Below are 23,762 nucleotides of genomic sequence, written 5' to 3'. Positions count from 1 at the left end.
CATGTCGATTTGGCCTCCGATTACTCTATCATCTCCAGGACTTCGGCAAACCCAACGCAAAATTCACGGTATTGACCGGGTATCAGAATCCTTCTCAAGCTGTACCTCAGCTCGAAGTAAACCAAAACTTCAATCAAAGCCGGCCGCTTGCTGACGATTCACAATGAACCTTGGCTCACTCAGACCCAGCTCGCTGCCACCACGAGCAGCCCCATGTTCGCTCGTGTCAATGCTGCGACACACCGCTCCCGTGGCGTTGAATGTGAGGCATTTGTACTGTCCGGTGAAATTCGATGGACCCTCCAGAATGGGTGCGATGCCTTCTCGACTTGCCATCCAAGCTATTGTTGGACCGGCGAGATCTTGTCTGACCATGTGAGTCTGCGCGTCGCCTCTGGAGAGTCCAAAGCCATGTCAGAAATAGCCATCAACGTCACTATAATGATAGAAGAATGTCTTAGCCAAGATGGAGATGACAGGGGGGAGGGTGACAAGGGCGTTGCTGAGTCGCGTAGCGCAGAACAGATACGACTTACCGATGACGGTTTGCTTGACGATGACTCGTCATGCAACTTGAGAGCATCAAGTCTCTCTTGGTTATCCTGCGCAGCATCTGTCTCTGGCACTTCTTGGATACTTGGGGTTGTCGGTGGCTTTGCCGCTCCAGCGGCCTTCATGCGGTTGGCCTGCTCGGTGAGCTTCGCCCATTTCGCTTCGCGTGCCTTTTCCCGTTGGGCGGCAGTGCTCTGCATTTCGTTGTAATCGTGAGAACACTCGTCAAAAAGCTGAGGGTTGATCTCCATGAAAAGTTTCATTGCGTTGTACACCATCCCATGTATTGTGCTGACCGCGTGTTAGCAGTGGTTGAAGTTGAAAGGGAGAAGACATACCGATTCCAGTGACCTTTTGAATTCTCATACAATGGGGCAAACATGATCGGGAGGATGGTTTCGACGTTGTCGCTGACAAGATTGCAGAAGTATTCGTTGTTCCAGAAATACAATGCTCGCTCGGCCACTTGGAAATGAGGACTTGCAACAGATTTGGCCAATTGGTTGAAGAGAGGCTCTTGGACTTTGGCAAACTCTTGTGGATCCATAACCTCAAAAATATCCTCGACTTCGTTCAAGAACATGACTTCTTTGGTGCTGTTGACCTTGGGCCAATAGCGTAAAAGACCAAGCACCACCTGGAATGCCGTCAGCATACTAAGCGCCAAACATGGGGGACGACCTACTTCTTCTGTCAACGCCGCGTCCTTTTCCAGGAATTGCACAATACAATATGCCAATTGGGGATGGTACATGCTCAAACTCTTAACTTTGTGCAGGGGAATAAGAACTCTGGTCAAAAAGAGTTTGTGCTCTTCTTTCAGCGGAAGAGCAAAGCCGTTGATAATGGAACCAAGAATCTCGAGCAGTTCAGCTATGCCATTGAACCTCTCCGTCTCGTACGTAAACTGGAAAAAGACGTTGTTGATCGATCTTCGAATGTAAGATCGAAGATTCAGGAATTTGCCGTAGATGCGGTGAAGTGTGGTCTTGAGAAAATCTCTTTCCCTGGGGTCTTCTGAGTCAAACAGCTCGAGTAGCTGAAGGACGAAATGATGATCGATGTAGGCTTTGGCAATGTTTGTGTTGAAGTCTTGGCTTTCGATAAACCGCAAGAAGAACTCGTAGACAACTTGGATATGAGGCCAAGCCACTTCCAAGACTGGTTCGTCTTCTTCGGGATCGAATGCTTCACCCTGCGGATTGACGGGGGGAGGAACAGGACGGAAAAGGTTCTTGCTGAACATCTCGACAACTTTCGGATACATCGGCTCGGTTATCACCGATCTGTTGTTGGCAACATAATCCAGGAGTTCGTGGAGCGCAAGTCTCTTGATTTCTTTTGATTTCATGTCCGCGGTCTGGTCATTGAAATCGAAGATGATATTGCACTGATCGATCTTCTGCATGAACAACTCTTGTCTTCGATTGGGAGGAACCTCGTGGAAGCCGGGCAGTTTCTCCAGATCACGAGCTCTTTGATCTGATACATCAAATCTCGACGAATGTTGTCTCTTGGGTGTCCGGACACCCTCAGGCACATCCTTCGGGGTTGACTGCAACCGGTCGAAGAGGAGGGATTTCTGGCCGGCCTTGGGAGGGGCAAGGTCACCAGGCATCGTTTCAGTAGCGCCAGGTCCAGGAATATGAGGAGCACTTGGGCTTATGATAACGCTTGGAGCAATGTGATGACGTCCCGTTGGTGCTCCAGGCCCGCCTTGTCCATGACTGGAGCCCTGCGACATGTAATGTGAAGACAATGAGCCTGAGCCTGCGGCTGCGGCAGTATGATGTTGAGCGGATCCATGGTTGGTGTTGGCGCCCTCATGATTTCCGCTCTTGTTTCGTTGATCATTCAGATTCGTTGAAGAGGAGGTCGGAGTTGCGGTGTTGGAGCTATTGGGAGATCTCGAATCACTGCCCGGGAGCGTAGTGGATGAGGAGAGAGGAGATGCGGTGCCTGAATTATTCGCATCTTTCTTCTTGGAAGACTTGTTACCGTCCTTGGCCCTCGACAACTGCTCATGCTAGAATATCAGTGAGTGGGAGGGTTTGAATGGAAGGGCACAAGACGCAGGTTGGAAACTTACTACTCTCTGTCTGAAGCCTTTCATTATGCCTGACTCTCTTCAATATTCCACGCACCAGTGACGGTGAGAACGTTTGTCGTAGTTGATGCGACGGCTTGTCGATTCCAGGAAGCCACGAGGCTGTTATGTGCGTTGCATCCGAGTCACGACCACGGGAGCGGCTCCGCTAGGAGGCCACGGGTTTGGGTCTCGGGGAAGACCAGATCAATTCGACAGGATGCAGTGATACTGGTAGGTTCCTTCTCTTCTATCAACTGCTCATTCTTAGGAGCAGTCCTGGCACGGAGGAAGAACGGCAGCACGTTGAGCCGGTGGTGGGAGCGGTAGAGGGTAGCTGGGGTTCGGTCGAAGGACTACAGGGAGGCTGCGAAGAGCGCGGCGGAGGACAGAAAGAATCGGTCTTTGATCAAAGGTGTCGAGTTTGAAGGTGGCTTAATGATTTGAGAGCATTGAGAAGGACATCCATTGAAGAGCAGTCGAGTTGACGAATAGTCGAGTAGTTGTGCGCAGCTCAAGGCCAAATGCAAGTCAAGTGTAGATGCAGTCGCAGGTTGGCGGGGACGGTGCAGTTGTTTCGGTGTCAGTACGCGGCCGGCTTGAGGTGCAATTTAGCAAGTTAGGTAAGGCCAACTCAACCCAGTGATGGCAGTGGGCGTCAAAGGGGCCTATGAGGCACTTGTTTGGAAGTTCGGAAGAGTTGCCTGGAGTGAGTTGCTAGCTTACCTGGTGGGTGCAATAGTTCGCATCGTTAATACCTTGGCTGAAGAATCAAGATTCTGTTTCATCACCTCTGTCATGGGGTCCAAAAGATAACCACTTTTCAAATCACAGAGATATACCACCCGGAACTCAGAATTCCCCGAGCTCCAGGACGAAAGACGCTCCCTTGCAACCAATTTGATCCTGTCGTTCCCCGCGTCAAACAAAGTGAGACGCTTCTCCGCTTGTCCCCAACTGCTATTGGACGTGTAGGTACATGCCGCGGTTATGACCATCGGGGCTGGACCTAACTAAAGTACACGGCATAGATTGTCCATGCATAACCTCAGCCATCTAACTGCTCATCCCAGCATCCAAAATGTCAAGTTCTCCAAGAGGCAGACAGGTTGCGCCATCGTTCCAGGTCCCAACTACACCTGTCCTATCTATTGAGCATCCGTGCGTCGTTCAGAATGTGGAGAAGGCCATTGATATGCTGGGGGGACCTACAGAGATTTTGCAGACCCTCGAGCCTGGATGGGATAAACCACTGGGGCTCAAATTTCATCTCGACGACCCGGGCACCCATGCCGTGCTGTCTCACAACAAGCCAACCTACAACCTACTGCTTAAAGTGACAGTGCCCAAACGAACAGGCAGGAAAAGGAAGCGAGGCTCTGAGGAGCCGTACCTCGAAAGGCATACAAACTCACCACCCCGGCGAGATGTCAAATATCTTCTTCGTTCACTGATGGACAATCGCGAACGCTACCAGACTGAAGTTGTGGGTCCGATTGGCTCTACACATATATGGCGTACCATGCCAGATTTCAATTTCTCGTCTCAAGGATCTTCCTTTCTGAATGAGATACATTCCAAAATTCTCCCTCAGCGGTACCCACTGCTCAAGCAATGGTCTTTCCCTCGATCCTCGGTCAATGCAGATGCAGAGGCGGTCCCTCCTCCCGTTCTGTCCGTGCAAAACCTGCCGGCCAACTTTACATACCGTCAGGGCCCTGGCGCGACAACCATAGCCGAACCAACAACCGCAAACACGGCCATGAATGATACAGAGCCGTCTGCGCAACCGTCCACAAATCAAAACCAACAACCCGATCCGGAGATGTCGAATAAGCAAACCATCTGAGTGTTTCAACGGTCTACAAATCCGGCGAACACTAGCATCGATTCGCACGGATTCGAACCTGAGAACATTGACAGAATAAATCAATCTATTGGGGGAGCTTGATTCAGTAACTTCACCGGTCACCGATATGGCTAACTTCGGAGCTTACTGTGCTGCACAGTGGCCATCTGCCGCTTTGCTCGGCCGACATGCTCCGCCGTCTTTGGCTCCCGCCACCATTGTCTACCTACTGCTCTGCCGATGATAACGGTTCTGGGCCGAATGCACTGCCTCGAATCCCGCAGCCCATGGTGTCAAATTGCGGCGAAAGCTTCACGTTCTGTAAGCTGGTTGCGGTTGCTGTGGGATTGCTACATTCCCTTCCCTTGTATCGATCCACATGCAACCTCGGAGACCGGAAGAGCCTTTCCTGCTGTCGAAAAGTGGTGCACAGAGGTAAGGACTGGCTCTTCCTTCGAAGACTCCTTTCTTTCTATCCATCCTCCTCTCGTCCATGCTTTCAAGCAGCCAATGCCTGGCTTGATAGTATACGTTCCGCCAGGATTCTGCTCTTCTTGGCGATAGTCGACGGCCGAGCCAGTTGAAGGAGTGATGCAGAGGCACGAACGTGATCGGCCAATCCCTGTGAGACAAACTTTCGGAACCAGTGTGTTGAGAGGCGGCCTTCTGAATGCCTTGGGTTGCCCACCAGCACTTTCGTCCCGGAGAAGGGTCTAGAAGCATGAGACGTATGTAGAAGAGAATAGTGGGATCAATTTCCGCTTTCACTAAATTGGTAATCTTTCAACTCGAGGTAGAGAATGCTCAACTTTGATCTCGAGCCTTTCACTACAGGTTACTTCTAGAATCCCCAGTTATCCTTTACAACTCATCACAGAGGAGTAACATGTTAGTAAGCAAGGGGCGGCCTGTCCGCCGAGTCTGATATGTCTTGGCAATCTTGGCATGATCTGACCAATAGTAGAAGTCCCCTGGTGGTCGCCGAGCCGTTCCAATTCCCTGCTCCGATGACTCGCGCTCCAAAGCCCCGCTTATCCGCCCTTTTTCTCGCTATCGCTTGATCCTCCACCAGCATTGCCAATATAACAGAAGTCTACCGTCTATCATTGCCACAAGCTCCATACTTGAAAGCGATGGCTACAGACAGTCGACCACCGTTTCAGACCATCTTCTCCTCTGCGACGAATAAATCTCGGATTTCAAGCGGCCGGAATCATGGCTACAGAAAGATTCGATGGAAGAAGTACGATCCCAGCAAGAAGTCTCCGAACTCGGCCTCAGACCAGTTTGTACAGTGGCAACCTCCGGACATAGCGCGGGATGAGGATCAGGAGGACAATATCCAGCGCAAATCGAAGCCTAGCGACACAAGGCAAAATCCACAGGCGAAGGCTCTCGCCTATATCTCTCCACTTGAGCCTCTTCCGCTGAACGGAACTCGCGAGGATCCATTCCTCGTTTTGCCCATCAAGTCCACTGATACTGTTAAAGACACCTTGGACTACTTTATCACCATCTGCAAAGGCTTCAACAATGCGAAATCTGTGGTCCCTGGCCCGGTCAATCCTCATCTGTCGCTCCTACTGCCGTACGCACTCAAGCATACCTTTCTTTTTGAGTCCATCATATCAGTCTGTCGCGCTTCTATTCTCATTTCACTTGGGAAACCCATGTGGGAAGACTACGCCTTTGTCCATTACCGTGGCAACGCCATAGCTGGTCTCAATGAAAGGCTCAAGTCCACCGAGGCCACAGACGATGCGGCCTTGTTGACCGTCACGATGCTCATGACACTCGAGTATCTTTCTGGCAACCAGCGCGGTGTGGTCATGCATTGCAATGGCCTGGAGAAAATGCTTGAGCTCCGCGGGCCGCTGTCTGATGACAAATCGGATTCCAACTGGTTGAAATTCATAAAACATGGTCTTATAGCATACAAGGCTCTGGGCTCCTTCGTGACAGGCCAGCCACCAGAACTGCCACGCGACTCGGTTGGTTACCTTAGGGAGACGTTCCAAGAACTACATCTGGATCAGCCACTCTCCTATCCTGAGCCTCCGTTTCCACCGGACCTGTGCATCATTCTCTCTCGCCTTCCCACGGGACTCTCAGAACTTTGTGTTGCGTCCAGAATATCAGTTCAGATGATCAAGCTACTCGCCTCCATCTCGGCAGCGACCACCCTCTTAGCGACTGAGACTGTCAGCTACGAAAATCTCCTCGACCGGACCTGGACCCCGCCTTCAGAATTACCACTCCCTGATTCGTCACAGTACGACGAAGAATGGAAACAAACAATGATCCAAACCATACTCTTCTCTCTTCAACGAATGTCGTTGACTTCCACCTGCCCAGTCGAACACAACCTCACGATGGGATTGCTAGCCTATATTTTCCAGCTTCGAGGTCTAACGGCGGTAAACCTCTTCTACGATCCCATCCTCCGCCGCTTCATCAATGCCTTACCCACTCACGCGAGGCCTGCCTCGCTCCAGGAACAAAACTCTCTAGTTTGGTGCAGTATAGCCGTTGCTGGAGCTCTTGCGCTTCGGGTTGTTCCCATGCCAAACTCCCACTTGGTTATGGAACATGTCCTAGATCTTTACCCACAGGCGCGCCAATGGCCCCGCCTCGAAAGGCTCCTCCGCACTTTCTTCTACACCAAAGAAATTGGCGCCCACTGGAAGCGCGTTTGGCAATCCGCCATGAAAAGATGGGAGCAACAGAAGAAACGCTACATTTATGCCAATACTGAAAATAGTGCAAACACGGAGGCCGAACCAAACGAGGAGCACATTCAGTGGTTTCAAAATCCGCTGGACTTTGAAGATTTTGATATGAATTCTGAAGCGATAAGAGCTCATGTCCGCCAGCACATGGCCGGCGCGCCGAAGACGGTGCTTGACATGTCCCAAGCTATGGGTCTCTGCCCGTTTCGACCCCAGGCATCATCGCCCTCCACAGTCAGCACCGCATCGAGCGCGACTACATCGTCAAGTCCGAACACTGTGCTGAGTTTCTCACCAAAAGCCTGATGAAGGGACAGTCTGACGCGTCATAAGTCGAAGATTGCATCGGTTCCGGTCTTTCCAGTCCGATCCCCATACAGTCTACTTGCCAGAGGTCTCGAAAGTAGTGCTTCTGCTCCTTCACTGCCGCGAAATATGCCTGAAGTCGTTGCACAGGCTGAGGTATTTTCGCCAACAAACCTCAGCTCCTCTTCCTATTGAGTGGATGGCCTGTGCCCAAATAACGTCCCTTCTCGACAGGCTGAGAAACCGGAGTCTTGAAGCGACAAGTGAATCAGCAACCCTTCTGATGCAGACAGTGTCCGGGCATACACCCGTACAGTCTTCGCCGTCTTACACTTCCCGGCCTTACCGCATCTCTTCTCCCCCAGGGTGGTCTAAGTGCTAAACAGTTCGTGCAGGACTGAATATGCTCTCGTGGCGTCAAAGCCAGAACAATATCTCGGATCAGTGTCGGAGACAGAGCTCTGGATGATGTGCGACACTTACGGCACACCGGTTTCGTTGCGGCGCAATACAAACTGCCTGACAGCTTCGGAGACTGCACCCAATCTACTTCTGAGCCCGGGCGACACGGAGGCGCACCGACTACCCGGAGTGTATTATTGAGCCAACCAAGGATGGGATTTTTCGAACGGGTAACTCAGTGTCCTCGCACTAAAATCGAGACGTTGTTTTGGATCACCTTGGCTCTTGGCGACGACATTGTTATGTGCAGAGTATTTGTGGAGGGAAAGGGGGGTTGATGGCGGCCAATTCATACCGGATCTTGTAAGAAAAAAAAAAGGACCCACGAAACGATGGTGGTGGATGGTGCATCCTATCGTGTACGGGCTACACTCTGCAACAGCGGGGCTGGGGCGGTTGATAACCCAGATATCGGTGGAGGTTCTTTGCGTTTTTGTCTCCTGCTGTTTCAGGGCCATACATAATGGCAACGGCGTCACGACTGAGTTCAGTTTGGTCTGGGTGGTTCCCTCTGATTTGTCTGCTCATCCTTCGCTATATGACTTTGGGATCCGAGTGTCGACAAGTCGTCCCTTCGGAGGCATGATCTCTGCTAGCTACAGCACATATATGTATCTCGGAAGGTGAACTGATGGAGTCTGGAGTTGAGTTATACATGTGTATGTGGGGTTCAATAGGTAAATGATGCCTCAATTGTACTCACTTCTCCGTCTATACAATACAAAAGATATGTCTCAGCTTCGGCTATCCACGTCGGTATGTCTTTCTCCTTACCAGAACTCTGCTTGTCAGGTCAAGTCCGTCGATTTTACGCCGGAAGGGTTTACTTCAGAAAATCTATAATAGGGTGATAAGTGCTAACCAACGACCTAACATGTGCTCCAGTGCGTGTTACCGGAGCTGGTTGGCTGCCAGACGTGTCCGAGTTACAAAATCATTCCAATAAATCGAAGACTCGAGGTAGATGGAGCCTACTGCGAGGACCGTATGTGCGGCCACTAGGCTCAGTACGGCGGGCAGAAGTGAATCTGCCCCCGGTAAGCAAAAAACTCCCAGCGATCGAGTCTTACACGCTGGCGTGTCCTGGATGGAATAGTCATTTCATCGTAACAGGCAAATGAAAATAGCGGAATGTGACATGACATTTTCTGATGGCTGTGGTGATATCATGTCATTCGGTGCTCAAGCTCTTGAGAGTCTCCTGGATGCCCTGCTTCAAGGCACGGTACTGAATGCGTTGCAGGACGAGGGGTGGATTCCGCAAGAGTTGCGCCGCTCGGGAAAACACTCTGTGGCCGTAGAGCAGGAGCACAATGGCCGTCATCATCCAAATGAGATAGACGATGATTGCTGCCATGTATAGGCGTACTCTGACCACGACAGGGACGACGACACCGTCTCGAAATTCGTGGTACCTGGCAACAATGAAGTTCCTGATCGGTCTTCTGTGTTTTCGCCGAAGGTGCTGTTGTAAACCATCGGTCATGTGCCAGGCGACCCGCCTATTAATCTTCTCCCAGGTGACATCGCAAGTATATCTTCGTGCTGCAACTGCCATATTCGTACGAAGATTCTTATCCGCAGAGAGACGCTTGACGAGAGAAATATATTGCTCCAGGTCATGGGGAGGAACGAGATAACCGGTTCCCTGGTCTTGGACGATGTCTGAAGGTCCTCCTTCATCACGAGCGATTACCGGGAGACCACTTGCCATTGCTTCCAGAACAACCAGTCCGAATGTCTCCGTGATCGAGCAGTGTAAGAAGATATCTCCTGTGGCATATGCACGAGCGAGGTCGACACCGGTGCGAAAGCCAGTGAACATAACGTGCTCTGCCACGGAGTCGAAGAGATGATGTATCTGATCCTCAACTTCAGCGCTCATGTTGCCACCAACAATGAGTAACTTGAACGGGAAGCCTTCCTGGGCGAGGCGCATGGCGATCTGGGCCAGGAATTCGAAGCCCTTTTCGGGAGCCAACCGACAGACACAGACCAGAATAACTTCTCCATTAGGTGCTAGTTCCTTACGGTAAGCTTCGTCACGCCGAGAAGGATTGAATAAAGTGGTGTCGACGCCTCGGCCCAGTCGTACCATCTTGTTGCTCGGCGCGCCTGCTTTCTCAAGGTAACGGCGTACTCCCGAGGAAGGGTAGAAGATGGTATGAACAGTACGGTGATTGAACAGAAACCCTTGGACCACGCCTAGCAGCCACACTGAAAAACGGGCAACCGGGCCAGGGAAAAGGATTTCGCTATAGGCGGACAAATCGGTCTGGAAGTTGAGCAGGACGACCGGTGGGTCTTGTAATTGGCGGATTTGGAAGAGCATTTGAAAGCCGGTAGAGGCAGGACTGGCCAGATATACAATGTCCGGCTTGAAGGTGTGGCTGTAGACATCGTCGAGTTGGAAGGGGTATACAACGGTCAAGTCAGGATTATAGGGCAACTCATAGCCCGGCAGTCGAAACTCCGTCAGGTTTGCACCCGCGGTCAGTTTGAGCCGCGACTGTCTCGAGTGAGGAGCAACAATGGCTAGCTGCACACCGTTCTTGCGTAGGTACTCGATCAACATGAGGGTAGTTCGACTGACGCCATTGACGGGGCCCAGGGATTCGGTTGCGAGGAGGACTCGCTTGCCCTTGAGGTAGGAGGGAAAGACATCTCGATTGTCGCTGGCCGCGGTCCCTGCACCTCCTTGAGGCCGCTGTGTCTCGGATGAGGTAGTAGATGCTGAGACTACTCCTGCTGCTGCTGTTGTCGTCGTTGTCGTTGCCAATTCATGACTGCTGGCAGTGGTGGAAGCAGCCAGCACCACGTTCCCTTCCCCCATCGCGCCAGAAAATTCAGGGATCAAAGATGTTCCGTTTCCTCGCGGCGCAGTTGCCCCTCTCCTTATCGCTATCCGCTTATCGGGCACCACACAACCCTTAAATCCTGGACTTCACGTAGCTGGGATGGAAATTTGCTTGAGCTTCTTCTGTTGGGGAGAATGAAGAGGGAAACAATGAGTGACAGCCAGACGCAGAATTAGTCACTTTGCATTTGCATTTTGCACTTGCATTTTCAACTTCTGGCTTTGCACGTGTCTCTCTTTCTCTCCGTCTGTCCTTTTCTCACTTCCACATTTCTCCTCCTTTCTCTGGCATTTCCGATGACCTTCTTATGATTTCATGCTGTGATATGTCATGCGTCCGAGATGATCTCTTCCCGGCCTTGATCCCCGGATCCTCGTGCACCTCTCGGGTCATGAGCTGTGCACCAGACAAGATTTAGCCCGATGGTGGCGACTTGACCCAAGTCGATTCGGACGCGTAGAAGAAGCTGACGGCTCCCACGTGGGTGCAAGCGCTGAACAGCAGGCTTCCCGACCATGTTGACAGTCTCAAGGCCATCATTTACAGCACTCCCCAGCACTGCCTGTTGCCAGCCAGTCAGATGCGTCAATTGACTGCGCGTGCTCGGGTGCGTTTGATACAGTCGCCCTTTTTGTTGATTCCCTCGAGCACCACACACCCGCTCATGGCCATGTGAGTCCTCGTTCAAGCTTCACACAATCGCCCCGTTTTTCCGTCTCCCACCCTGGTGAAAAGTTGGACGTGGTAATTGCTTGGAGCGGCGCGTTTGCCTTCACAAGAAGCCAGGCTTCTCTTATCTGTGGGCGTGTTAAATTCGTCGATGCTGGTCACCGCCGTGCCCATGCAAACCGTGCTCGGTCTTAGATTAATGTGGCCTAATTCCCTCCAATCTCACTTTTCGTGGTTGTTGTTTCCTTCAGTCTCCTCGACAGAGCCTGTATAGACGCTTGAATCACGTCTTTGCTGTCGTCATGGACTTCGCTGTCCCGTCGCTCGTTGGTACTTCCGACGACAGCTCATGTAACGACTCCACGGGTCTATTGACGCCGGACAGCAGTCCTCTGATCCGCCCCTCGCACCCCAAGGACTCGTTTGAGACGCGTCTCGCTCATGCTTTGGAAGAGCCCAAGAGACGCAGAATAGATCCGCCCTCATTTCGCGCCGAGAGCCCTTTCGTCCCCTCGTTTGCGGATCTATTCGCGCCGGTTCCCAGTGATGTGAGGAAGGTCTGCGTGATTGGCGCAGGTTATGTTGGTATGCACACCACCTCCACTCCTACAGCAGATACGTAACCTATAGAGGTGAACTAATCGACATACGCATCTTTCAGGTGGTCCTACAGCGGCAGTCATAGCCCTGCACAACCCGAAGGTTGGGGTCGAGGTTTTGGACAGGGACCAGCGGCGCATTGAACGCTGGAACTCCGCCCACCTACCCATCCATGAGCCGGGGTTGAACAAGATTGTGCGGTTGACAAGAGATGGTGCAATCATAAAGCAACCGGGCGAACGCAGTTCTACCCCCCAAGGACACAATGGCGAGTCTGACCACGTCTCCAGACGCGGGCCGAACCTCTTCTTCACGTGCGATACTCAAGTCAGCATTTCAACCGCGGACATGGTTTTCCTCGCAGTCAACACACCGACAAAGACCACGGGGGTCGGTGCAGGGAGAGCCACCAATATGGCTGCTCTTGATGGCGCCGTCAAGGATGTGGCAATGTATGCGAAGCCTGGGACTATTATTGTCGAGAAGAGCACGGTGCCCTGTGGGACCGCTCAACGCATCAGGAACACGGTGAGTGAAGAATTTCACGCGAGGCGCAAAGTGGGTTTCTGACGGAAATCTATCAGCTCAACGCATTGCGACCAGGTGAACCATTTGAGGTTCTCTCAAATCCGGAGTTTTTGTCTGAAGGAACGGCAGTGAAGAATCTCATGAAGCCGGATCGGGTTATTATCGGCTCTTCGGGCACTCCTTCTGGTAAACTTGCAGCGGATGCTCTCGCCAGTCTATATGCCGCATGGATCCCTCCGACCCAGATTCTGCAGATAAACGCGTGGTCATCAGAGCTTTCGAAGCTGGTGGCCAATGCGATGCTGGCACAACGAATCAGCAGCATCAACTCGATCAGCGCCATTTGTGAGGCCACGGGCGCAAACGTCGAGGAAGTGGCCCGATCAATCGGCCTGGATACTCGGATAGGGCCACAATTCTTGAAGGCTGGTCTTGGATTTGGAGGCTCCTGCTTCAGGAAAGACATTGCGAGTCTCACGTACCTCGCAGAATCCTTGGGATTGGAAGAGGTGGCTCATTACTGGCAACTGGTCAATTCCATCAACGTCATGCAACGCAATCGCTTCGCGAGAAAAGTACTCAGGAGATTCAACGAAAATTTGTGCGGCAAGAAAATCACTCTTATGGGCTTTGCATTCAAGAAGAACACCAGCGATGCACGCGAGTCTCCCGCTGTGGACGTGATCAGAACTCTGTTGGACGAACAACCTGCCGAAATCGCGATTTTTGACCCCTACTGTGACGAAGACGACATGCTCCGGGAGATCACTGCAGCCGTCAGCAATCCACTCGGGTTTGAAATCGAAGTCTCGCTCGTGAAGATCTACACCGATCCATATGAGGCTTGTATGGAATCGAACGCCATACTGATCATCACAGACTGCGACCAATTCAAAACTTCTCCTCAGAGGACTCGCGGCAGCAATGCGTCGGAAACGAGTTCACCCGCTAATACAGCTACCACTGTATCGAACTCACCGAAACAAGAAGAGAACGACTACCTGGGCGCCAATTTCGCAAACTACAGGCTCGCTCCTCAGCCAGACTGTGTCGACAACTGTCCCGACTGCAGGTCGAAAGCCAGAGGACCTATTTCAACCGACCCAGTCGAATGGGCTCGCATAGTGTACAGCATGAGAGAGCCTAAATGGGTCTTTGACGGCAGAGGAATTGTCGATGCAGATGAAATCGAGAAGCTCGGAGGTGTCCGCGTGGATGGCATTGGGAAGTGGCGCCCCGAGGACGGACAGAAGCGCTGCTGGTGAAAGCCCAGAACGCTTTTAGGGTCTGTCGAGCCTCGATTGATGCATGTTCGATTGTTTTCTAAAGGCATTCTTGAGACACCGGATACCTGTCTGAGGACTCGAGAGCCCATGCATTGAATTCCTCATGCAGTCGTGTTTCTCGCACCTTCTTTTTGCCGCCCAAATCGAGTTTTGGCAACAGGGAGCCACATCGGGGAAGGGTGCATATGGATCTGGCGTTATAGCGCAGTTCTAGAGCCGGGGCACGTTATTTTCACCATACCTTGTGCAGTTTCAACCACAGCACCGCATCTCCAGGTCCGTCGTCTTTCACGTTTCACATAACCTAGAAACATATATAGAGCGTCTAAATCTACAAAGATTCTCGCCAGAAATCCTCGGTCAGACAGAGGATATCATTCGCTCGGTAGGTGAGATATATATCATTCTCCATCACGGAACAGCCAACCTCTGCATGGGAAATAGTACAGGATCTATCCCTGGCAGCAGAGTAACAATCAACGAGAAGTTTGGCACTGAAGAATTAATTAGGTGCTCGCCCGTCTAGGTACACAAGGCTGGACCTTTTTAGGGGCCATCCAGCCCGCCAGCCAACTCTCTCGCCATCATTCCTTGCTCTGAGAGATACCGAGGCTTCTTTTCTTGCTCCTCCACTTCTCTACTTCCGCCGCCTCTCTGACTGGTAGTTTCTGCTGACGGCTCGCCTGACCGAAAGTTTACAAAGATGCGGGGAACGGTCTAGAAAGTGTAAAGCAATATTAACAAGGTTACTTCAAGCATTTGAAGGGCCGTAAGACATAATAAAAGCGTGGGTATACGTCTTTCCCTGAAGCATTCTTCTGGGATTTCAAAAGAGGGGATTGACTTTTCTGTCTTTTCGCGACTGACATTGTTTCTGCGTGACCGCCGGCTGTCTCAAACAGTTGTCGCGCCCGGTTCTGTTCGTAGCTCGGTATCGCTTATTACCTGCTTACCTGCTTGCCTCCTGCCCTTCCCCCACGGTCCCAAGCCCGTCATGGCACAACCAACACCAGCACTGACACCAACTGTACCCGACGAGAGCGCCTCCTTCAACGTCTACTCACAAGCGCTCGCCCGCCGCCCTCTCCCCTCCGACCCGGCCGTGCGCGCCGACGTCGAGCACGTCCTCGAGCACGGCTACGTGATCATCCCGAACTGCTTCAGCGCGGACGAGGCGCGCGAGGCGCGCGACGAGATCAAGCGCCTGCTCGCCAAGGACTCGTCGCCGGACCGGCCGCCGCTGGCCGGGCGCAACAGCTTCGAGGGCCTCAGCACGAACCGCATCTACTCGCTGCTCAACAAGTCGAGGGTGTTTGACAAGTTTGTCATCCTGCCGCGCGTCCTGGCACTGAATGACTTTTTCCTCGATCAGGGGTATGTATATGTTCCGCGGTTTCGATCCAATTGTGCATATATATAGAGAGAGACACATGAGGACGACGACGGTTGACTATGCGCGCTTTGTACTTGCTGTGTTTATCCTGGGGCATCCGTGTGCCCTTGTCCAGCGTAATGGATGGTTTAGTCATCGAGGTGTCCCTCTCATTGGTCCTTGAGGGCGAAAGGTCTGGCATCGTCTCGATAAATTTGACATGATCTGACTGAGGGCGGCAAACGGCAAAACAGATACCTGCTGTCGGCATTCCACACAATCTCGATCAACCCTGGCGAGAAGGCACAGGCGCTGCATCACGATGACGGGTATATCCAGTTTCCTCGGCCACGGTTGCCGTTTGGAGCAGCGATAATGATAGCATTTGACGAGTACACAGCCCAGAATGGTGAGTGATGAACCCGTCTTTATGTCGCACGTGCGCAATGGTCCTTTGATGGCACGGCAATATGAGGTAGCACGAACTGTTAACCAACCACTTGGCGTCTGTTATGTGATTAGGTGCCACACGAATCATCCCCGGGTCGCACAAATGGGACAGTTCTCGACGAGGCACGCCCGAAGAAACCATCCCGGCGCTCTGTCCCGAAGGCGGGGTCGTCTACTTCATCAGCACCCTGTGGCACGGTGGTGGAGCCAACGTGTCGGACAAGCCTCGACAGAGTGCCACAGTGCAGTACTGCCAGCCTTACATCCGGCCCATCGAGAATCAGATCCTGGCGGTGGATCCAAGAAAGCTGGACGAGATCCCGCCACGCATCGTGGAGATGATGGGATATAAACATATGCAGCCCTTCATGGGTTATGCGGACGGGCTGGGCCCTCGAAGGGCAGCGAGGCGCATGGTCAAGTGGCTGCGGGAGGAGGTGGACCAAGATCCTCCGACTTTTGCGCACGGGTTCAGAGAAGACTCCAAGCTGTAGTCATGAAGACAAAAGGGACCAAGTGCCAGATATCGGTCTGCACTTGGGAGAGTATTTGGTCAAGCACTGAGAGGCCAGCAACGTAATCTGGACACTGCCCCCGCGAGGCTGTACTTACACCGAGCGAGCACTGGTGCGTCTCTAATATTCCCACGAGGGATCGAATTGAGTAATCCTTGGTTCTTGTTCCTCCCAGTCACGCCTCATACTCGTGGACCAATAGCCATGGCCTTATTTTTGATCGACCGTGCAGGAAGAAATGTGTAATGGATTAGAAATGGACAAATCCACAAGAGCCTGTGGAAAATTTGGAAACAACAACCTGATAACTGCTCCGCAGGAGATGGACGGAGCTACGAGTGCGTGACTGACTGACTAGCTGGTTGGCAGACAGCAGCGAACAACAGCCCGGATGTCCGGAAGAAGAGGCAGCCTGGCATGGAACGGCCGGAAAGGGACAACGTTGAGTTTCATTTGAGGACGGGGGCCTCGCAGATGATTTGATCTGGGCAAGCTGGCAGCTTGATCAGATTGCCGGACGGTTGTTGGTTTCGCGTTTCTGCTGTCTTGGTGTTTGTCATGGTGATTAGCCTGACTCAGCGTGCAGAACGACGTCAATGCCCGGTCATTGTGCATAGGGGCTAGCGCTACTAGAGCTCACTAAGTCCGTCTTAGCCCGCCACTCTATTGGGTAACTCCCGCCTTAATTCCTTTAGGCCACCGGACTTCTCGAGCTAGTGCCTCCTTCGGTTAATTGCGCAACTTTAGTTGAATGCCCATTTCGTTAGAGGTCACCCAAGGGAGATTGTGCCCATAGGCCCTGAGCACTCACAGGGACCACCTGGGATCATAGGGGGTCCCCCCAAAACGATCCTCCGAGGCGGCCGGCCAACGCCAGGCTGCCCAGAAAGAGGAAAAATCCCAAGACTCTCTAGCACGCTGTTCGGACTCGGTCTTTGGTTGCGGCTTTCCTCTCCAGCAACTTCATCTGCGTCCTGTGGTATCCGCTTCTTCGATTGAGCTTTATGAGGGTGTCCTAACTGTACTCTGTACTCGGTACCTCGTATGCTATCACCATCAAATTCTGAGAGGGTGTCGACAGTGGCGGCCTGACTGTGCATCGCCATCTCACGGAGGGATCGCAGGTCTGCAGCCTCATACCTCAATTCGGCTCACTCTGGGCGCTCAGCCCCAAACTGCACCCTCCCGGCTCCCTACATCTGGGCCTGTCCCTCCGTCCCTCGTCGCCAATTCACACTTTTCCCGGTGCCGTTGATGCAACGTCCCTGAGAGCATCACGACTTCCTGGCAAGTCATCGCACAATGTCTTCCTCACAGCCGGGTTCGCGCCGCATCAGCTCGGTCAGCAATTCCAATACAGAACCTTTCCCTTCGATCCCCGAATCGCCGGCAGGCCCAAGTTCTACCGACAACAACAACAACACCACCACGACCAGTACCACGACCACGACTACAACCGTACACATCCCTTCTCGTGGGAGACCCTACACGATAACCTCCACCCAGCCGCCGAACCAACATCCCACTATTGTTACGTCCGCGCCGGACAATACCGTCATAACCAACGCGACTGCGACGAACCCGGCCGTCACGAGAACCACCTATACCGCCCCTCAGATCAACCAGATCAATCAGATCAACCGATTTCGGCCAGTCGGAATCAGGAGACTGCCCTCGTCAAACCTGCGAGCGGCTGCACAAGATGGAGAGTCCTCATCAAGTCAACCTCCCAGTCGGGCTGGGTCTGGTAGGGGACGCAGCAACTCTGCACCACAACGTCCCAACCTGGGTATTCCAGGCTCAAATACACTTACCAGGCAAAGTACGCGACAGTCACTGCTGCCGACCCTTGCCGAAACCCCATCGGCACCCGGAGCAGTACCGGCAGATGGCACCGTGGATCGGGACACCATGAACGAGAACGTAACAGGCGGCGTGAGCCGGAGACGGAGTATCAGCAATGCTGCCCGTTCCATTATGAGCAGGATGAGCGACACGTCGAGGGAACGACAAGAACCTGAGTATGAATCAGAAGTTGTCGACTTGCTCGATGTGCTTGGTATGTCATCCGGATATAGTGGATAAGGCTGAGCGATGCTGACCGATTCTTAGATCCCGAAGTCTCGACACTGACGACGCTCAACAACGTCCAGAACTCGCTGTTCGTGCCAGACTTGGGTAGATGGCTAAATCGAAGACCGACCTACACGCTGAGTCGTCGGCCAACGCAGACCCGGAGACCTGAGACCATTGACGAAAAGCCCACGGGCGTGACCCCAGATACTACCGAGGCGACGCCGCCCCCAGAAGAGCCACCGGTGGCAGCCCCGGAAGAGGAGGAGGAAGTGGATGCTCCTGCCACCATGCAAAGAACCTGGTCATGGCAGCGCAAACCTCAGATCGAGCGTACCCACAGCATTACATCGGTTGTCTCGGACTCCCATTTTGCCGTGTTGCCGCACGGGGTTTCGCTCGAAGGGTGGAGTGACGAGGATAAAGAGGCGCTGGACGACCATGTCCGGCACATGCTGCACTCGAAGCGGTCGAAATTTAAGCAGAGAATGATTGCATTTGGGAAGTATATCCGGAAACGTGAGTTGCGAAGTCTCCCACGTTTCTCATCCATTCGCTAACCATGACAACAGCACTTGGGTTTTGCGTGTTTTTGTATGCTACTCTAATTACTTTGTTTGGTTTGGCTTGGGTTCTTTTCTTGATTGGTAGGTTTGAATGCGCTTCTGAAGAGGATATTGGTCGCTGACGGTGTTCCTGTAGGTTGGATTTACGTTGGAGACCGACAGGAATACGACGTCAATGTAATCGACAACGTGCTTGTCGCCCTTTTTGCGGTTGTCGGTGACGGACTCGCACCATTCCGAGCGGTAGACACGTACCACATGTGTTTTATTGCTCACTATCATCACTTGACTTGGCGGTTACGACGAGAAAAGGGCATGCCGAAACTGCGCGACCGCAATGACCTCCCTGCTCAATCGGAAAAGGAAGCTGACCCCGAGTCTGGAACTCCAGAGGACTCTGAATTCTCGGTCTTGACGCCCAAGCAGCAGCAAAAGCTCATGCACCACCAAGCAAAGTTCTCCAAGTCCCATTCTTTCTACAAGCCCCACGAGACAACCACCCATTATGCTTTTCCGTTGCGCTTGCTGGTGGCCATCGTGGTGTTACTCGACTGTCATTCACTGTTCCAGATCGCGCTCGGCACATGTACTTGGTCGATCAGTTACCACCACCGCCCGCAAGCACTGACTGCGACGATTCTCTCATGTTCCATCACGTGCAACATCACGGCAGGGATTTTAATCGCCATCGGAGACCGGAGGACTCGCAAGAAGGATGTGGCTCTGAGGATGCAGAGACAGGCCTTGACCCAGACCGCCATCAAGAAGGTAGAGAAACACAAGCGGGAGAGGATGGAACACGATCGGGATGCTCACATCCGAGACGCCAATTTTGAAGTTATCGATGAAGAGACTGCCGACCAGGTCCATCCGAGGAGCCATTAGGCATGGCTCTCGAATCTGCCAGTCCAACTGCAGCAGAAGCATGGCGTTGGAGGAGGAAGGCCTCTCAAATTGGTATTAACCGACATGACCCCAAAATGACAAGCAATTGTGCAGAATGGAAGAGGTGTGCTGTATCTATCTCCTGGTGACTACGTGATGATATCCGGACTATTCTACGGCAAGCTGGGTCACATTAATACCAACCTCGCCTCACGAAACCCACAAACCCTCAGCATCTCTAAGCGCCAAATGCGACCGTCAGGCCGATTTTTGTTCACACCGTAGAACAATTGCAGGCTCAGCTTCGCCAACCGCATATAGCTGCACGAAACTGCCTCGACGACCAACAACAACTCGAACGCACTCTTTTCCCTTCATGGTCATGCATTTACCCACATTGTCTTCACTTGTGTTCTGTCCGAATTGCGTGCCGATTACTTTCTCTCCATTCCAAACTGGCCGAAAAACGGGAGTATCGATCATGCCTCGCCTGCTTTTCGATGCCTGTTCAACAATTTTCCTCCTCGGCCTTCTGGCCCGCACATGTCAAGCATTGATGATTTTCAATCACACTGTTGTGGATTCAAAGGACAAATGAGGGAATTGGGAAAGCTGCATGGAGTGGCGCGTTACTAGACAGATTCTCAATCCCTTCCACATGGCATCTCGGGACGGTGGACTGTTTGTTCAGCAATGGACACAACAAGGGCCGAACCCTTCTCTCCGTCAGTGGGTGCCTTTTGGATAATTCATCTACAGGATCAACGAACAATCAGGCCTCTGGCTTTGGAAATGCTTTGGCGAAATGGGTCTCAAGACGCTATGCAATGGTTGTGAGCATGGGAGATGGCGAGACGTATCGTATAAATACTTCGAGGCGCCCCGTGTAGCATATCAAGTGGTCGATTAAGCTAGCAAAGCTCTATTCTCAATCTTCTTACCGTGACGAACTCAGTTAAGGACAGCATCAAGAATCAAAACATTCACTGCCTTGCTAGTCACGATCAGACCTTGACAACGCCAGCCTGTCGGACCTCATCCGCGAAGCTGCCTTTGGACAACTCATCAGGTGGCTCTCTGGTCATCCCCTGTTCCAATACCCCGAAGACCAAGCGGACTTTCAACTTCCTCCACAATACCAATTTCTCCTCAACAAAGGAGAGGGTGAAAGCGCAGATGACCCCAACATCGAGGAGATTACTCTCTCGCCTACTCCAAGCAGGACGGAGAGTCTCCCTTACAGCCATGAACGCTTCGAGATCGAAGGACAGCTTGAGATTGAGAGGAAAAGGTCCCTATCCATTGTGCCTAAGCAGACCAAGGACGACATAATCCTGGTGGATTGGTACACGACCGACGATCAAGACAACCCGTGGAACTGGAGCAGCAGGGAAAGGGCCTTTGTCATCTTTCACCTTTGTTTTTACACTTGGGTTGTCTATATTGGTTCGGCCATCTACGCAGCCAGCGAAGGGGGCGTCATGAAACAATTTGGAGTCAGACACACCGCTGCCAGCCTCCCGCTGTCGTTGTATGTGCTGGCTTCCGGCGTTGGACCGTTGCTTTTCGCCCTCTGACCGAAATTCCCACCATCGAACGAAACTTTGATCTACACCGCTACGCTTATTCTCTTCCTCATCATTTCCGTCCAAACGACATCCGCGAACAGTTTCGCGGCCTTGTTGATCTTGCGGCTCTTGCAAGGCTTCTTTGGGAGGCCCGCTGTCGCAAATCCCGGCGCCTCTTTTGGGGATGTTTACTCCGTCATGTATTTCCCCTATCCTTTTAGATGGTGGGTGTGGGCTGCGTGGAGAGGGTCTGCACTGTTCTACGCCACGTACTTTACCTTCTTCGAGGTCTTCCCTTTGGTCTTCCCCAAGATGTACGGGTTCAACATGGGAGACACGGGGCTGGCGTTTGTGCCCTATCAGATTGGCGCGACTTTGGTTTACTCGTCTACTTTACCTATCTGCGGTGATACAGGATTCCCAACAATGAGAAACACGGCCTCGCAGAACAAGAACACCGACTTGGCCTTGGTATCTTCTGGTTATTCTTTTCCCCGATCGGCCTTTTCATCTTCGCCTGGACCGCCCGGAAACGGACATCCACTGGAGGATGCCGATCCTGGGAGTCGTCCTGTTCGTCTTCGGCACGTTTTTCATCTCGCAGAGCATCTTCGTCTACGTGCCAGTCTCGTCCCCGCGCTACGCGGCGTCCCTGTTCATGGCTAACGACCTGTCCCAGTCCTCCTTTGCTGCCGGCAGCATCCTCTTTGCACGTCCGTTGTTTGTCAACCTCGGCGTGGACAGGGGGCGTTACCATCCTGGCCTCCATCAGCGTCCTGGGCGGATTCGGCATGTTTGCCCTGCACTACTACGGCGCGAAGCTGCGTGCTCGGTCGAGCTTTGCGCAAGCCTAAGGCACACAGAGTTAACCTAGCATATCAGTCACTACGGAATACGTTTTGGGAGAAGGCGCGAGGGAGAAAGGCCGGAAATGGTTGAGCAATAGATATAGATAATTAGATCCTATTGTAGTGCTGTAATCGATCTGCACTTTCTCACCGCCTTGGAGGGGTTGGAAGTAACACGGGAAAGACTACCGCTGCATTCTGGCTCCGGTGTAGGTAATAGATCAATCAAATCAGAAATCTGCTCAAGAACTGTCGTTGTACACACATAACACACATACGCCCGCGTACACATGAATGCTTCTCGCCAGCGTCTCTCCATTGAAAACCCCGATTTGTGATAAGCTGGATAGAAGCTCCATATCAGACTCCAGGCAAGTTTGTTAATAAGCCGACAAGCGACCTAGCAGGACAGGTGACTAACGTACCCAGCCCAAGGCGTGACAAGTAAGAATCTGGAAGAGAAAAAAATGTAATAACTACCAACTACTACGCCCTGACCATTGACATGCGACGTGCGCGATGCGAGCTAAACTGAAATATTTGAAGTGGATTCCTTCGTCTAACGCTGGCTGGTGCAAGCCGCGTCCGTAGGAACCCAGTCACCGTACGTGTCTGTCTATTCCTTGCTAATCTGGGAAGCTAGTATTATATCTGGTGCTTGTGTGAAAGGGATGGCTCACGTCGGGAAAGATAGAGGCTGGTTGACTAACAACCAACATGAGGTACTGTGGGTACTGACATACTGTATGTAGAACATCGTAGTGGATCCGCGCGAGTAGGTAAGAGATCCTTCCAAATGCGGAAACCAGATTTGTGTGAAACAGGAATAGCGCCTCTGGCCAGGTTAACAACACCTCCACGTCACCCCAGGGCCTCAATTACTATACCAAACACTGACTGCTTTCAAAGACATGTCGTCCTGGCCGTGCGCTGGGCTTTCAGGGTGCTGGCAAGAGCCAATCTGTGCTGAGAAACACACACACCCCAATGGAACCAAGTGGTTCAGGACCAAGTGACACGCCAATAGCCTTCCCCCCTCCCATTTTCCTCCCTGATACAGTGTTGCACACCCCAGCTCAATTCGATCCTTTCAATCCGTGACCATCCGAGAATCAGAAGGACGCAAGGACCGCGAATTGCGGAGGTCCATCCGGCCTCACGCTGTTAGACAAGCACTCCAGAGCAAACGAAGGAACGAAGAATCCCGCAGCCAGCATTTCGTCTCGCTCCCGCAAATATAGAGCCCTCACGTACTAGAGAGAAAGCGGCCCAGACGAGAGCGCCAGTTCCATCACCACTTCCGACTCTTAGGGTCTTTCACAGCCCCTCAGAGGCTGGCGAAGCAGGTCTTTCGAGGTTAAAATCACTGCTGAGATCCAGTATTTGCTTTCATCTACACAATCAATGGGCTTTGCAGACCTCATATGAGAGTGCAACACAGACGAGACAATGCAAGCCCTAGAGCCTGTTTTCAGCATCGGGGACCATGTCGCTCTCCAAAATTTCCGCTAGGTGTTCCGGACAAGGGTGAACAATCAGACCCTCTTGGACGCGGTCCTC

General features: G+C 52.4%; 8 protein-coding genes across 8 annotated transcripts; 6 read left to right on the top strand and 2 right to left on the bottom strand.

Moving 5' to 3' along the window:
* Positions 1-129: 129 nt before the first annotated feature.
* Positions 130-2,665, bottom strand: AYL99_00577 (hypothetical protein; the record flags this gene model as incomplete). Its single annotated transcript, XM_018832093.1, has 5 exons — positions 130-381; positions 537-843; positions 891-1,189; positions 1,238-2,578; positions 2,642-2,665. The coding sequence occupies 5 exons, from the start codon at positions 2,663-2,665 to the stop codon at positions 130-132; spliced, it is 2,223 nt and encodes a 740-aa protein (XP_018697972.1).
* Positions 2,666-3,719: 1,054 nt separating this feature from the next.
* On the top strand, positions 3,720-4,487 carry AYL99_00576 (hypothetical protein; the record flags this gene model as incomplete). Its single annotated transcript, XM_018832092.1, has 1 exon — positions 3,720-4,487. One exon carries the CDS (start codon positions 3,720-3,722, stop codon positions 4,485-4,487), a length of 768 nt encoding a protein of 255 aa, XP_018697971.1.
* Positions 4,488-5,620: 1,133 nt separating this feature from the next.
* Positions 5,621-7,522, top strand: AYL99_00575 (hypothetical protein; the record flags this gene model as incomplete). Its single annotated transcript, XM_018832091.1, has 1 exon — positions 5,621-7,522. One exon carries the CDS (start codon positions 5,621-5,623, stop codon positions 7,520-7,522), a length of 1,902 nt encoding a protein of 633 aa, XP_018697970.1.
* A 1,633-nt stretch (positions 7,523-9,155) lies between these two features.
* Positions 9,156-10,817, bottom strand: AYL99_00574 (hypothetical protein; the record flags this gene model as incomplete). Its single annotated transcript, XM_018832090.1, has 1 exon — positions 9,156-10,817. The coding sequence occupies one exon, from the start codon at positions 10,815-10,817 to the stop codon at positions 9,156-9,158; it is 1,662 nt and encodes a 553-aa protein (XP_018697969.1).
* A 996-nt stretch (positions 10,818-11,813) lies between these two features.
* AYL99_00573 (hypothetical protein) lies at positions 11,814-13,904 on the top strand (the record flags this gene model as incomplete). The annotated part of the gene is made up of 3 exons (XM_018832089.1): positions 11,814-12,096; positions 12,173-12,639; positions 12,696-13,904. 3 exons carry the CDS (start codon positions 11,814-11,816, stop codon positions 13,902-13,904), a joined length of 1,959 nt encoding a protein of 652 aa, XP_018697968.1.
* Positions 13,905-14,919: 1,015 nt separating this feature from the next.
* Positions 14,920-16,241, top strand: AYL99_00572 (hypothetical protein; the record flags this gene model as incomplete). The annotated part of the gene is made up of 3 exons (XM_018832088.1): positions 14,920-15,299; positions 15,552-15,706; positions 15,820-16,241. 3 exons carry the CDS (start codon positions 14,920-14,922, stop codon positions 16,239-16,241), a joined length of 957 nt encoding a protein of 318 aa, XP_018697967.1.
* A 1,323-nt stretch (positions 16,242-17,564) lies between these two features.
* AYL99_00571 (hypothetical protein) lies at positions 17,565-21,363 on the top strand (the record flags this gene model as incomplete). Its single annotated transcript, XM_018832087.1, has 5 exons — positions 17,565-18,321; positions 18,375-18,854; positions 18,908-18,982; positions 19,038-19,765; positions 20,785-21,363. 5 exons carry the CDS (start codon positions 17,565-17,567, stop codon positions 21,361-21,363), a joined length of 2,619 nt encoding a protein of 872 aa, XP_018697966.1.
* Positions 21,364-21,904: 541 nt separating this feature from the next.
* On the top strand, positions 21,905-22,208 carry AYL99_00570 (hypothetical protein; the record flags this gene model as incomplete). Its single annotated transcript, XM_018832086.1, has 2 exons — positions 21,905-22,067; positions 22,099-22,208. 2 exons carry the CDS (start codon positions 21,905-21,907, stop codon positions 22,206-22,208), a joined length of 273 nt encoding a protein of 90 aa, XP_018697965.1.
* Positions 22,209-23,762: the final 1,554 nt, after the last annotated feature.

Source organism: Fonsecaea erecta (assembly GCF_001651985.1).
Source record: "Fonsecaea erecta strain CBS 125763 chromosome Unknown Scaff1, whole genome shotgun sequence".
NCBI classification, from domain to species: domain Eukaryota; kingdom Fungi; phylum Ascomycota; class Eurotiomycetes; order Chaetothyriales; family Herpotrichiellaceae; genus Fonsecaea; species Fonsecaea erecta.
Note: the sequence above shows the minus strand (reverse complement) of the source record. Positions and strands in the feature narration are given on the sequence as shown.